General features: G+C 48.2%; 1 protein-coding gene and 1 non-coding gene across 5 annotated transcripts in view; one reads left to right on the forward strand and one right to left on the reverse strand.

Moving 5' to 3' along the window:
- FUBP3 (far upstream element binding protein 3) overlaps positions 1-14,808 on the forward strand; it is a 45,782-nt gene that overhangs the window by 16,996 nt on the left and 13,978 nt on the right. For 3 of the 4 annotated variants that reach the window (XM_020875565.2, XM_020875567.2, XM_020875566.2), the window contains 9 exons: positions 2,349-2,382; positions 4,736-4,785; positions 5,136-5,207; positions 6,619-6,676; positions 8,684-8,846; positions 9,658-9,756; positions 12,303-12,407; positions 13,422-13,524; positions 14,571-14,671. In XM_020875565.2, coding sequence (XP_020731224.1) covers positions 2,349-2,382; positions 4,736-4,785; positions 5,136-5,207; positions 6,619-6,676; positions 8,684-8,846; positions 9,658-9,756; positions 12,303-12,407; positions 13,422-13,524; positions 14,571-14,671 — 785 coding nt within the window. The remainder of the gene's footprint in view (positions 1-2,348; positions 2,383-4,735; positions 4,786-5,135; positions 5,208-6,618; positions 6,677-8,683; positions 8,847-9,657; positions 9,757-12,302; positions 12,408-13,421; positions 13,525-14,570; positions 14,672-14,808) is intronic. The other variant, XM_070454683.1, reaches the window with a different exon arrangement.
- Positions 14,265-14,337, reverse strand: TRNAG-CCC (transfer RNA glycine (anticodon CCC)). The gene has a single exon. It is a non-coding gene; the product is annotated as a tRNA-Gly (tRNA).

Raw genomic sequence — 14,808 nt, forward strand, 5'->3', positions numbered from 1 at the left:
TCCCCATATGCCTCCCTCGTCTGACCCTGTTCATCCTGAAGACAGAGAGAAGTCCCCCTCTATTTGTTTGCCATATGAGTGTGGCCAGTGTCCCTTACCTAACTGCTGGGTTTCATTTTTAGGCACCAAATAGGAATGTTTCAGAAGAGAGTGAAACTTCAAATCACACTTTTCCTCCTTGAGCTGTTGCATTTGCGTGGAGGAGAGAGACGATCTGTGCTGTTGAATAAAGAGTCCAGCAACTTAAAGGGTTGGGTGTGGGTTTGAATTTGATTTCACTCTTCAGTGGGGGGCCCCCAGCAGCACGTCCGTTCATGGGATGACAGTGCACGCCCTCATATTTTCCATCTCTAAGCACCTCCACGTGTTGCCGGAGCAGTTGGCTGTCAGAAATGATACGGTGTGCGTGACAGCCGTGACACACACTTTGCCAACAAAAAGGAATTTTCTTTTTTTGATGAGAACAAAATTTCAAATGGCTTTTGACCAGGAGCCCTGCAAACGTTCTCGTGAATCTCATGAAGTCCGCTATGGCAGTGTTACCCTTTACTGTGTTACTGCCGGCTTTTCTAGCTGAAGCGTCGGTAGATCATCGGCCTCCTGACAACGTCTTACCGGATAGAGTGGCAGACCCTGAGCCAAGGTCCGGCAGCGTTGCCCCAAGCAGGGACTCGTCCCCGCTCTTTGGTGTCTGCATCGCTTCAAGACATTGCAGTTTCTCTGTCCTCACTGGTTTCTTTACCCCTAGAACGACTGTGAGCAGGGAAGCTGAGCATGACCCTTAAATAGGAACAGGTGACCAGACTCAGCGGCAGTCTGTCATGGACCTTCTCCTTCCGCGTGTTGTCTTCATGTGAGCTGCCTTTGCTGTGGGCGATCCTCTCTCACAGTGTCCAGGGCCTGAGTGGGTGACAAGTAGTCTTTTCTCGAGCTGGTGCTTGTCCGCTTTTCACACGGAATAGGAATTGTGGACACAGTGTGCACGGAGCGAGGGCATTTGTCATATTCAGACTGGAAGCACAGAAAGAAAATTTTTAAGAGTTGATAAAAACAATGCTGTTATCTCTGAGATAAGCAGGGTAACAGTATATAAGGTCAGTGTTTTGGCTGTAGACCATTACTGTGCCATTGATCAGCGAGAAATATGGTATATTGACTCAGTAGCTTTCTGTACTTTTTTGCTGTGTGTTTCTCCAGGCTTTCTCTTCTCCTTTTAAAACATCACGATCTGGTTTCTTTTCCTTGGTTGTTTTACGACCAGCTCCCCTGCAGTCCGAGAATGACAGGGTTAAGTTCAAGCAGAAAGAAGAGCTGTTGGAGCCCTAAATTTCAGATGTCAGACGTGTCCCTCTTTGTTCTGAGGCTGATGTAATTGGCTCTTCCCCACTTAGCGTGTATGTGTCCTTACAACTTTGCCAGGAGACATACTTTTGAATGCTCTTGTTAGCAGTTTGTAATATTCATTCAGTTCCTCCTGATGCAGTTGAGATTTATACTTTTTCGCTGTCTGCTGACTGTGTTTCCCGGGCTGCATTTTCCAAAGAGAAATGCCGCAGATTCATTTTCTACTGATGGCTGGTGGAGACACTCATCAGTAGCTGAAGGAGGAGAAATGAACACGAAGTGTGGCTGAGGTGGCGTTGTGGGAGTATAACTGCAGGCTTGGTTTTCACAATTAGAGCCTGCTGGGCGGTGGCGTCTCTGTGAAATGGGCTTGAAAGACAGTTGCTGACTCCTGGCGTCCACGGCATCTGGACTACAAGGGTGGCTCAGCAAAGAGGCCCAAGAAGGGAGGAGGCCAGCTCCTCATTCCTCTCCTTGAGATGCTTATGCTCTCGGGAGGGTAGGGAGAGTGGGGGGGATGCCCCGTGGCATGGCCAGCAGGAACATATGTGCACGTTCTTAGCAACTGCAGCTGCCACAGAGCAGTCTTTAACAATGCGTCCGAACTAGAAGGTTAAATCTTCTCATTTGTTTTAAAAAGGGAAAGAAGGGACCCTGGCCATCTTTACATTGAGTTTGGATCCCAGGCGGGAGGGAGGTAGGAAGTGAGAGGGATTTAGTGAGCAGGATTTTATCCCAGACTGCTCAGCATGTGGACACACAGATCAATTTCTTATCCTGCGTTCAGCTGGACACTGGGTTAGAGACTGTTGATCACGACATCCCCTCCTGTTTCATATCATGTACGCATTCATTTCAGCCACTGAGCCTAAATTACTGTTTGCTTTCCTTCTGCCTTTTTTTTTTTTTTTTTCCCTCTGAAATGGTAAGAAGTCGTGTAAGGATGAAGTTAGTTTATCCGTGCTAATGCTTTGATTTTTCTTTTCTCTTTCTCTTTGCCACAGTAGGTAACCAGTTAGGGGCCTTGGTACATCAAAGGTAAGCAGTGGGTTATGTTTTATTATTTATTGATCATTTCTAATTGTTTATTGATCCACCATCTGTACTAGAGTGTGAGAAAGTCAGAGGTTGAGAGTGTGAAAAACCATGGGCTAGATTTCTTTTTAAGACTGAACTTTTTTTGTAGCCCTTTTCAAGACAGTGTAAGCTGAAGGGATAAACTGATACTTGGTATTAAAAATCAACCATTATTGTAAAACTGAACTGAAAAGACTTCTGGGATATTCAAGCTGCTCTTTCTGCCCACATATGTTGAATTTAAAAGTAGAGAATGTGAAAATTGTCCTCCTGGTTTGATGGTTTTCCCCATGTTCTGTGACTCATTCACCTCTGCCTGAGAAAAGCCGTGCTAAAGAAGTATGACTTGACTGGGCTTTCCCAAGATGGAGCTCAGTTACTCCAGGAGTCAGGGCCCAGGATGTGGAAGCCTGGGTGCCCCCACCCTAGTTGGAAGCCTCACCCCAGAACCTTGGATGGGTGCTCGGTTGATTTCCCTTCCTCAATTTCCCCCCACCACTTGCCCATAAGCATGGACGATTTAGAGAGATACTGAGACCTCTGGGCTTTAAAAAGGCCAGTCTGTAAGGCAGGATATTTTTGGTCACAATGTTACCCTTCTAAAAGAACAAAATATACAGGAAAACCACAGGGGCGGCTTCTGGTCCCTAAGGGGTGAAATTGCTACATTTTTGTTACTGTGATGGATTATCTGTAACCTTCAGCACTGGTGATACGGTTACAGCCTCTTGTATTCTGTGCATGTTTGGGAGTTTCCACAAGTCGCCAGGCACTATCCTAGTGACTTTTTTGTTGTTTCTTTATCTGCTTCGTTTTTTTTGTTTTTTTTTTTAAATGAATTGAAATACAGTCATTTAACTGAGGTTGTGTTAGCATCACATGTAACTTTCCTATAAAGCCGTAGTTTGTCAGGATTTTACTTTGCAAGACATTTATACTTCGTGCCTTAGAGCAGTTTCAGCCTTGGGTTTATAATAAGGCCTTGTCTTCCTGGAAGCCCAGGGCAGCTCATCTTAACTACATTTTTTCTCTCAGAGACAGTCTGCTAAAATTGTTTCTGCGAGCCGAGGAGCTGCCTGGGTTTTTGAGTGGGGCTGGTGCTGAACGCCTTCTAGTAAATTCCCCAGGACTGTCTCCTGAGAGTAGACAGCCTCGTGCTGCACGTGCAAGCAGCAGCCTGGTGGCTCCGCGTCCGGGAGCACGGTGACCCTTCACCACCGCCAGGAGACGTCCCAGCAGGCCCCTTGGCCTCTCGTCCAGTGGACCGTTGAGGCCGGCTGAGGCCTGGCATTAACGTTTACAGTCTTGACTGCTGAGGATGCCAGGGATCCCGCTGGCTTGGGTGTGAATTCACGTGTCCCCGGGGTGTAGAGACGCCTCGTGCGTGTGTAGCGTGAGGATGAAAGCACGAGAAGCCCGTGGGCTCCAGCGGCGGCGCTGTTTCTGCTGCCACGTCTCAGAATTCTAAGTTCTGCGCCTTCCCTGAGAACATGCACTTGATCCAGTGCTGTACGTGATGGGTAAAGATCCAGCTGTGTGAGGGAGGTTTGAAAGTGCTTGCTTTTTTTTTTTTCTTTTAAACTACTTGCATTTAGTTTTCCTCCTAAGGTAAATGTTTAGATTTAATTGCTTTCTGGGGTGCTGGGCAAATTGGATATTGTCCACAACACACTATATGGCAAAATCTGAAGAGCTGTTTGAAAGAACTGGTGCAGCAGTTGTTCTTTTTTTTAAAAAGGCACATAATGGATGGGGTAGCATTTAACAGAAGTCTCTTGCGGAATAAGCAAGGTAATCATTCTGTACTGGTCAGCACCAATTAGGCCTCAGCAGGATGCTGGTTCCATTTGGGACATCTCATCCCAAGAGGCAGATAAATTAGAGGGTGGCCAGAAAGCAGTAAAACGATGGGGAAACGAGGACTGTTGACAAATAGCTGTCTCTCTTCATCTGGGAGACCAGAATCGGAGGCTAAGCTTGCCCCACGCCTCAGAGGACCTTCAGGTGCTTAGCATTGCTGAGGGTAACTATAGAAAGAAAAGTCAGTTGTTACTGGAGCTGATGATTTCATGAAAGCGGTTTCTTGCTCTGACATAGGGAAAGGGGAGGCTTGGGTCTTTGCACGGAGTGACTGATCAAAGGGGTCTTTAGGGGGATTGCCTTTGCAGATGGTTGTAGACTTGTTGGCCATATTGGCATGATTTATTTGACGCCTCTGTCCTCTAAGATTGCCAATATGGGAAGTTTGGGGAGCCGAAAATGATTGTAGAATTCTTTATTCTGTGTAGTTTTCCAAAATGTTCTTTGTTTTTAGGGCAGTAATAACAGAAGAATTCAAAGTGCCTGATAAAATGGTTGGATTTAGTAAGTATCCACGTTATCTACTTTTTCCCTGATTCCTGTCCTTCATGTTCATTGTAATCCCCTTGGCATGTCTGTCACCTGTAGTAGAATGCTTTGCACACTGCGTTCTTCAGAACTCCAAAGCGGGACTCCACGCCGGGGGGCGGGGGGAGATGTTGGGCCATGGGCTCCCCGCAACTTCAGCTGGGGTACCTTTTCTTGTCTGCTGTGTTTCACGCACAAGTTCTGTGGGCTTGCTGGTTTCTTGTGCCGTGAGCCAAGTATAAACGTTTGTTGAGTTAATGAAGTCATCCGTGCCTGGTTAAATGTGGAATAAGGGGCATATTCTGACCCTGTTTCATTTGTTTCAGTTATCGGCCGGGGAGGTGAGCAGATCTCACGGATTCAAGCAGAATCTGGTTGCAAAATTCAGATTGCCTCAGGTAAGGGCTGCTTTTTTCATAGATCTCAGTGTGGTAGAAACCAGTCTTCATTATAAAGTTTTTCAGACGTAGTACCTCTGCCTGTTGCTTAGGAATCTAGGGGCTTGGTAAGTATATGCAATGGCTGTTTTCCCTGCAGTGGAGCTGGCCTCCCAGGTGAGAACCAGAAAAGCCAGAGCAGAAGCAGGTCCCAGCGAAGCTGCCCGTCTGGCCTCTGGGGAGACAGACCCCTCTGCAGCTCTGGGCCCGGTGTGGTCCCTCCCGAACACCTGCTGGTCTCAGACCTCTGTTTTCTGCCCCAGAATGTGATGTCAGGCAGCGTGGGGCCTGGAGGAGTGCTGGTGTGCGCTGGGCTCACTGCTGGGTCTGCTCACCGCTCCCCTGGAGTCGTTGGTCCCTGCCCTTTGTGGGAAGGGGCCGGCTGGAGGCTCTGGCTCTGTGAGCACGTGTGGCGCTCAGCTCAGGACCTTCCCCGGTGGGGTCATTTTGACCGCGTGAGATGGAGAGACACAAACTGAGGAAGAAGAGTTGTTAGTTTCATTTATAATTTCATCATCTGAGTTTGCCCGCTTTCCACAGCAGAGGACAGGATTTAGAGGACGTGCTGGCAGAAGTGTCTGTCATTTTAAAAGATATTCTGCAGAGTCTCGAAGGCAGTTATTGGTGTTAGCCGTTTGTCTGTCTTTTTTTGACTATGAATTTTCAGAGGTAGTTTTTTTTCTTGCTTGTTTGTTTATTTTTAATCGGAGGATAACTGCTTTACAGCGTCGCGTTGCTTTCTGCCGTACATCACCACGAATCAGCCATAGGTATACATCTGTCCCCTCCCCCTGACCCTCTCTCCCGGGGCAGGTTTTTTTTTTAAGAACAGAGAAGTGTCCTGTGTGGTGTTAGAAAGTAAGGTTTTTTTTCTCTGTCTTGTCAAATGGCCCAGAACCAATTCCACATGGATGTCACTGTTCCCTTGGAATATTTGTGCGGTTACTGGTAATAACTGACGTGTGTACCATTAAACTCCACATGAGTATGCCTCAGTGCTGCCGGCAGGTACCCGTTAAACTCCACTGCGGGCGGACAGGCTGAGGAGCAGCGGGCTCAGTGACCCTGGCACTTACTAGCACACTCGTGGGTCAGGTACAAAGCGGAGGCTGGTGATTAGGACCAACGCAGAGCCCACGGCTGCGTCCTTCCCGCTGCCCCCTGCAGGACTTGTTTTCATTTGGAGAATCCAGGCTGAAGCTCCCAGCTTCATATTCTTTCCACAAGTAGGAGCAGACTGTTTTTCTGGGAGCCAGGGCTTCTGTGGGGCTGGTGTAGGAACCAGCCCGAGAGACAGTCTGTACACAGAGGCGAAGGCACACAGTTGCCCGTTGCCCACCAACACACCTCGTCTTCTTGGTTCTTCTTGTAGAGAGTTCTGGGATTCCAGAGAGGCCCTGTGTACTTACCGGAACCCCAGAAAGTATTGAGTAAGTTTATTTTATTTACTTTCTCCTTTTCACTCTTCTTCCTCCTTCCCCAACCGGGGAGAAATGGAAGGGCAGAATTGTTACTGAACAGTGTTGATCTGTGCCACAGTCTGGCCATGAAACGCAGATGCTTGCTTAGAGAAGGATCTGGGAGGTTGCCACGCCAGGCCTTAGACACATAAGGTATCACCTTTTTTCCCCAAACCCTGCAGAATTTCTCACGGCTGTCATAACACCTACTTCCTAGAGCAGGTCCTCCAGAGTGTCCGTTCATCCTGCCTGAACGCTCTCATTAACTCACTTCTTCCTTGTTAATAACCTCCTTTACCTGAGCAGGTTTGGATCAGTTAAGCCTTTCACTTTGGGAAGCATTGAGTATCCTGACATCAGGTCTCTTGCCTGGGGCTGGTCCCATTGCCCTTGTCATATCTGTGAACCCAGTGGGTCTACTCTTGGTGGCCACTGCCCCACTCAGAGGGCCCTGTGGACCAGACAGAGGATGTTTTGCCTCTTGGGGCCCTTAGAGCAGCCTTAGGACAAGCCTCGCTCTCCCAGTACATGCAAGCCCGGAGGCCTGTACCAGATGGGGGCCTCCTAAGTCCCAGAACCTCCTGGGAAGGGGGAGGTACTCAGCCCACGTCTGCTCCGTCTCCTCTTTCCATCTACTGAGCAACGTCGCGTCTGGGGACAGGGGTGCCGAGATTATATCTGGCTCAGTAGGTAGGACTGTTTTATTGTTTCCCTTTCTCAGGGAGTCTAGATGAGTTTAAATTCTCTTGTTCTGCTGTAACATTGCAAGCAGTGAACCAGAATAAACACCACTGGCAGGTGTGCATTAGAGGGCAAGCAGGATGCTTTTGCTGGAGTCAAGGCATTTTTCTTCCAACACAGGTTAATCTAGTACACAGGCAAAATATTAAAAAGCTGCTGTAACTGAGAAGATGCACAAGGCTGACTCTACACAAAGGCTCAGGGCTACAACAGGCAACATCCATTTCCTGCCATTCGCCTTCTTCCTCCTCTTCTAAACATTCCTGCTTCCTGTTCTGCCCAAGCAGTCGAGGCAGGGGGGTTAAAACTTGAGTAGAAAACCGTTTTTTTTTTTTGTTTCAGTGCACAGTACAGTCAGCCTGTTTAGTAGCTATTAAAGGAACCACAAAATAGATCATACGTGGTGATTCAAAGAATAAACACTGCAGATAACAGCCAGAGGAGATTCTGGTGCAGAAAAGGAAATTGGCCCAACAGAGGACCTCAGTAGGCTGGTTTGTACTATTTCACCATTGCAGTCCCCCCCACCCCCACCCCCGCCCCGTCTCCAGGTACATCAGCATAAAATTCCAGGAGCAATGCAGGCTCTTGACAATCCGAAAAGCACAAAGCAGGTGTACATGGCCATACAGCTGCACCGGGGCCCTGCCTCCTTTTCTTCCCTGCCCTTGAAACTGAGCCGGTGACTCCTCGCCCTAGTTGAAAAGTCACCCAAGCAGTCTGGTTGGTTATGGAGAAGAAATCCGGAGTTTGAGGATTCAGATGATGACTACTAACCCTTGCTTTCTTTCTTTCATCCGTCTTTCTCCTTGCTTTCTCTTCTGCCCTTATTTAACCACCGTCCATTGAGCGTGTGCTCTGTGAGGAGGGTTGTGCTGGACTGGGGCGCAGAGAGACGCGGGGGGATCAAAGGTAGGCTCTGCCACCAGGGCCGCTGACGTTCAAATAGGAGACAGGCACATGTGTGGCATGCACATCAGACACAAGGGCAAGCAGAGGGCAGACGTGAGGGGCTGTGGCGGGACGTTGCTCCTGTGGTGTATGTTGCTTTTAACTTCCAGCCCAGTAGCATGGTGGATGGCAGAGACCTCCCGGGTAGTGGGGGCAACAGCTGGAGCTGGCTGGAGGGCAGCCTTGACCCCTTCTTGTGTTTCCCCGGTGCTGTTTGTCCTTTCCTGGGCACCCAGAGCATTTGCTTAACCACTGGTTCTCTTGTGGTTCTTCTCCCTCCCAAAGACAAGCCAAACGGCTCCTGGGGCAGATTGTGGACCGCTGTCGGAATGGACCCGGCTTTCACAATGAAACGGACGGCAATAGCACGATCCAGGAGATTCTCATCCCAGCGTCAAAAGTGGGTCTGGTCATCGGCAAAGGCGGGGAGACGATAAAGCAGTTGCAGGTACGTGACTCCTGGCCGAGCAGCGCTTCCGGAGGCCTTCACTTCCTCCATCTTCCAGCTCGGAGGTTTTGTCATGGCTCTGGCTTGCCTGAGCTGGGCTGGCTGTGCACCGCAGTGCAGAGCTCCCCCCAAAACCTCTGCCCAGGGGCTTCCACAGTTCTGAATATTTACTGTGGCCAGGCTTGATGCCAGCTGTGAGACCAAGGCCTGAGGTCCCCTGAACGGGCAGCATCCACTGTGGCAGTGAAGCCTGTTGAGACTCAGATGAAAATCCCGTGTTCAGAGCCAGCAGCACGCCTGCTCACTAGTTGTCAGGTCATAGATGCAGTCATGTACTTCTCTAAGGCACAGGGTCCTCATCTGTAAGAGCAGGGAGGTGCTGGCCTCGCTGATGTCATGAGCTAAAGTATTACCCATTATTTTTAATATACGTGAGACCCTGAGCAAGGTGCCAACTACTGAATAAATGCTTCATGAACTGCTCTGAGCTCCAGATCCCTCGTCTGAGACACGTGGGGCCAGGCGTGCTTCAGGATCTAACACCCCAGCAGGTTGCGGGGCTGCACCCTGTAATCAGATGGAGATTCCCATGGCTGAACATAGTACTAGTCACAGTCGCTGAGAGGAGGACTGGAAGGGCACTTCCGTGGGTGTGGGTTGGTTTTGCTGCCAGATTGCATTAGGAACAAGCTCTCATTTCAGGGCTCAGGGCCTTTGAGGTTGCAGGTCAGGGTTGTGGCCTGTGTGCTCTCACAGAGCCCAGTCCTCAGAGGCCGTAGGCTTTCTGCTGAGGACTTGTGTGCCCCCACAGGAGCGGACCGGCGTGAAGATGGTCATGATCCAGGACGGCCCATTGCCCACGGGAGCAGACAAGCCCCTTCGCATCACCGGAGACCCGTTTAAAGTTCAGGTAGGAGAGAAACGGCGGGTCAGGCAGGTCCCTGGATGTGGTGGCATCACTTGGTAGTATACTTGTTGTGTTTTTATGTCATTTGGGAAATCGTAAGGTGGGTGGTCCTTGATTTAAGGTAAGCTGTCTTCTCAAAGTTTGAGGCTGAGAAGAACTGGGTCGTGCTGCCCAGTACCAGTGGCTGTTGGAATCATTCAAATTAAATAAAAAGTGAGTCCCTTATTTACACAGGCCACGTTTCAAGTGCTCAGAGCCAGCTGTACACAGCTACGGCAGGGGCAGCTGACACACAGTTTTATTGGCTGATGCAACTCTGATCAGATGGAGTTTCTGATGCTGACCTGTGGTCAGCTCAGATGCAGGCTCCCTGTGGCTTTGGTTTGTTCTCTTGACCCATTTCGAGAAGACAGCTGACTGAGGTGGGAGGTGACTAAAAAGATGCCTGGACCACGGAAGGTGCGTGCGTGCCCTCATCGCAGGCTCCCCGTGTGCCTTGGAGGACTGTCCCTAGCGCCGAAAGCGGGCAGGGGCTCTGCCCTCCACCTCTGTGACTGTTGGCAGGAGTGGGCATGGGAGCGTGTCTATCCCCGTGAGACAGGAACGCTCGTTTTTCTGCCGGCCTTTGCTGCATTTTGAATCGCCCCAGAGCAACATACCTTGGAGAGCCAGCCCGGCAGCGACAGCTCTCCTCTGTAGGGGCTTTGGGGCTTTGAGCCGGCCAAGGCTACCAGCCTCTGGCCAAAGATTTCCCCTAGTTCTTAATATTGTCATTCAGCTGAGCTCAGATGATGGTCCCTGGTAGATAACATCTGATAACACTTCTTCCTGGTCAAGGTCTTCATGTGAAACAATAGTTTGAAAACAGGACTGAGGGCAGGTGATTGCGGTGGCTGCTTTGCTTAGGTTCCCGTCAGCAACACGGCCCTTCACACTCTCCCTTCACTCAGCCCTGTCAGGTCCCCCAGAGTTTCCAGCCTCTTTAAACGCAGAAAGACTGTACCTAACCCTTCTGCACTTGGCTCATCCAGTCCAGCCTGTGGACTCCACTGCTGTGCATCGTAGAGCTCTTTGGTTGGAGGGAAGAACTGGCTGGACAGCAGAAAGGCCATGTCCCAGAAAACCTCCACTCTTTCCTTCGCTAGTGGAGCATTTGGCTTTTGTTTTTTATAGAAAAGGTACCTGGGCAGAGAGCTTATTTCATTGATGTTTCATGAATTTGCAGGAAAGTTTTTAGTATTTATTTTTTAATTTTAAAACTGTATTTTTTGTATTTTTTTATTTGGGAGAAGCTGCTGTATTTAGGGTAAATTGTTCTTTGGTTTTTTTGTTTTAATCTTCCAAATTTTTTATTATGAAAAACTGCAAATATAAAAGTTGAAAAGATAGTGTAGTAAACGTCTGAATACCCTCAACCTGCTTATACCATTTGTGTGTTGTGTGTGTGTCTATATATTTTTTAATTTTTTTGCTTTACCATTTGTGAGCAAACAGCAGGTACCATGTGACTTTTCTGGGCTTCCCAGGTGACTCAGTGGTAAAGAACCCCCCCGCCAACGCACGAGACGAGGGTTCAATCCTTGGGTTGGGAAGGTCCTCTGGAGAAGAGAAATGGCACCCCAGTTCCAATATTGTTGCCTAAAAAACTCCAGGAGCCTGGCAGGCTACAAGTCCATGGGGTTGCCAAGAGTCAGACGCAGCTGAGCACACACATACAGCATTTACCTCTAAATCCTGCAGTGTGTGTCTCCTAAGAGTAAAGCTCCATTCTTTATTACAGAGCAGCCTAGGAAAATAATAGTAATGCCATGACATCATCTTACAGTCAGTCCATGCTCCAATTTCTCCAAATGTCCTAGGACATTGCTGTTTTGGTTTTTCTTGTTGTTTGATCTGATTTTTCTAGAACCTGGACCTTTTCTGGGTTCCCACAAGACCTTGACTTGTTACATGTGGTTGCTTCTTCGCCCCGGCTCCTCAGGCTGGTGCTAGCCCGGGTGGGATGGACTGACTCAGGGCTCTCCCAGGGTGGAGGACCCTGGCTGTGCCTTAGCGATGGATAGGTGTGGGGCATGGGCTTGCCAGTTGGGAGGAGACTCTCGAGCTCTGCAAGCCAGAAGGTATTTGCAGGCTCCCAGGCTGACCTCTTCCCTTGACCTCCCCGGAGCTTCTCTCCTGAGAAAGCTACCCCACAGTCAGAGCTCTCAGATACCCCTCTCCCCAGAAAGAGATGGCATACCGGAAGTGTGGTGGGACGACTGTCATCGAGTTCTGACCCAGCCCAAGTCTGCTGACCCACCTGCGGCGTTAGCAGACAGTAAACCCGTATCTGTGTGGACACGTAAGATGTGATATGCACGCTGTGCTGCTCACCAGCAGCCTGCCCCTGTCCCGTGTAACAACAGTAATCATACAGCACAGTGCGTTCTCCCACAGCTGAGCACCGTCCAAGGCTTTGAGCCCAGTGTAAGAGGGTTTAGTCTTTCACCTGGTGTCATGTGTTTTTTCAGAATTGTTTTCCTTAATGCCTTTTATCTGTGTTTATGCAGCAAGCGAGAGAAATGGTTTTAGAAATCATCCGAGAGAAAGACCAAGCTGACTTTCGAGGTGTGCGCGGTGACTTCAGCTCTCGAATGGGAGGAGGCAGTATAGAGGTATGCTTGAGTTACAGGTTAGTAGGCAAGCTTAAGGTTAAAGGTCACATTCTATTGGCCTTCAGCCTTGAGCAAATTATTTAACACGTGTCTTCTCTGCAAAACCCGACAAGTATGCTTGCTTCCTGGGGGTGTATGGAGTGAGTGTCAGCTGTAGTGAGGGATGCCAGCTGCGTGCATTTCAGGGACTGGGATCTTTCCCCCTGGCTTGGGGTAGTGCTTCAAAGCTTACCCCACTGCCCAGATGAAGACCAAAGCCCAGGTTTTTGTGGTGACCTGTGTTGTGATTGTATCTACCCCCTAAGCCTGTTTTACTGATGAGGTGGAATGGGATTGTAATATATCCTTGATGTTGCTATAGCATGAGTGGATCTTGCAGACATGATGCTTGATAAACTCAGCCCAAATGCAGAAGGTCAGACGTCCTATGGTTCCACCTATATGAAGCATTAGACTAGGCAGAGAGACAGAAAGTGGAATAGAGGTTACCAGGGGCCGTGGTTTCACAGATGCTGACTGCTTATTGGGGGATGAGAAGGTTTGGGGCATAGGCGTCAGTGATGGTTACACAGCACTGTGATGGTACTTAATGCTGATGAAGTGCACATTTACGGTGGTTAAAGTGATAAGTACTGTGTCACATGTATTTTACCACAAAAGAGTGAAGGACCGTGTACAAACGTGTATGGTACATTTATGCTTATTTCATAGAATTTGGAAGATAAATTTTTAATCCTAAATATTTTTAAAAATCTTTATCAGGTTTATTCTTGCTTTACTTCATTTTTATAACTATTTTTGATCAAGTCTCTGACCTGCTAGATGCATTTAATGGACAGGAATACAGTCATCAACTACAATATTTTTCCTAAGAGAAAAAAATAGGCTTTATTGTATCATTTCCAGAAATATGTTGTAATAAAAATCGTTGCGTGTATACACACTTACACCAGACTTGCAGAAAAGACAGGTTTGCAGGAGAATGCTGATGAGGTTTTGTTTCTCTGTGCTCAGGTATCTGTGCCTAGGTTTGCTGTCGGGATTGTGATAGGAAGAAATGGGGAAATGATCAAAAAGATCCAGAACGATGCCGGTGTGAGAATTCAGTTCAAACCAGGTTGGTTTTGATGAGTCTCAACATCCTCAGCATCATGAAGAAGTACAGACCAGCTCATGAAAGGCGGACTTTGTTTTGTTAGCCCGCTGTGTGTTCTCTGCCGTCTCTCTCACCCTTCTCTCTTCAGCAGCGTTCTGTCACCATATTTCCAATCCAGTTTCTCCTCCGGCCCTCGTTTCTTCCTGTGGATTTGCTGGCAGGGTCACCCTTTATGTACCAGAACACACTAGCCCAGGAGTATCCAGGCCTTTTTCTTTTTTTTCTTCAGACCAGTAAAAGTTAAGCGAGTGGGGTTCAACATTAACATTTCCAGCTTTTAATTTGCCAATTAAAGATTTAAAAGCAAACACCCTATTTTTTATTTCATAAAATTAAAAATAAAACCATTTAAAAAAAAATCGTGGACTTCCCTGGTGGTCCAGTGCTTAAGGCTCTCTGCTTTCACTGCAGGGAGTCCCAGGTTCTGTCCCTATCAGGGAACTAAGATCACACAAAGCGTGGCCAAAAAAAAAATCTTAAGGACAGTTCCTTAAGTGTTACCAATTTACTTTTATGAGCAAAATTGTCTACAGTGTATTTTCCTCATCTCTCTGAAGATGGGAAGACATGATAGACTACTATTTGGAAAATATTGCCATAGCTCAAGTCTGTTTTCAAGTTTAGTTTCTGTAATTTTTTTCTTTTTTTAACATTTTATTTATCTGGCTGCACTGTGTCTTAGTTGCAGCATGTGAGATTAGTTCCCTGACCAGGGATCCAACCTGGGCCCTCCACATTGGGAGTGCGGAGCCCTAACCACCGGACCACCAGGGAAGTTCCATGATACCTCTTTTAAATGGCTGTAATTGCGTTAGAAATGAGGATTGACAGAGTGTGCAGAAAGCCATACATGTTTCCCTGCCTAAAATGTGTTCTTTTTTTTTTTTAATGTGTTCTTATTACTCCTTCGGTGGTGGTAGGAATACCGGCTGCAAATCACATTGATGTTTGTTTTCCTTCTGAAGCAGGGCTTTTCCTAATCCCACCTCTCCTATCTTGTTCCACAGATGATGGTATTAGCCCAGAGAGAGCTGCACAGGTGATGGGGCCCCCGGACCGATGCCAGCACGCGGCACATGTCATCAGCGAGCTTATCCTCACAGCCCAGGTGGGTCTGGCTCTGCAGAGTTCTCCTGTCGCACCCTGGACCAGTCGCCCCCTCTCAAGGCCGGTTTCTGAAACCAGTACTCTCGTCAGTTACTCCCTCCAAAATCACAGCCAGCGGCTTCTCTCCATCTGTCTTTT

This window comes from Odocoileus virginianus, chromosome 2 (assembly GCF_023699985.2).
Source record: "Odocoileus virginianus isolate 20LAN1187 ecotype Illinois chromosome 2, Ovbor_1.2, whole genome shotgun sequence".
NCBI lineage: Eukaryota > Metazoa > Chordata > Mammalia > Artiodactyla > Cervidae > Odocoileus > Odocoileus virginianus.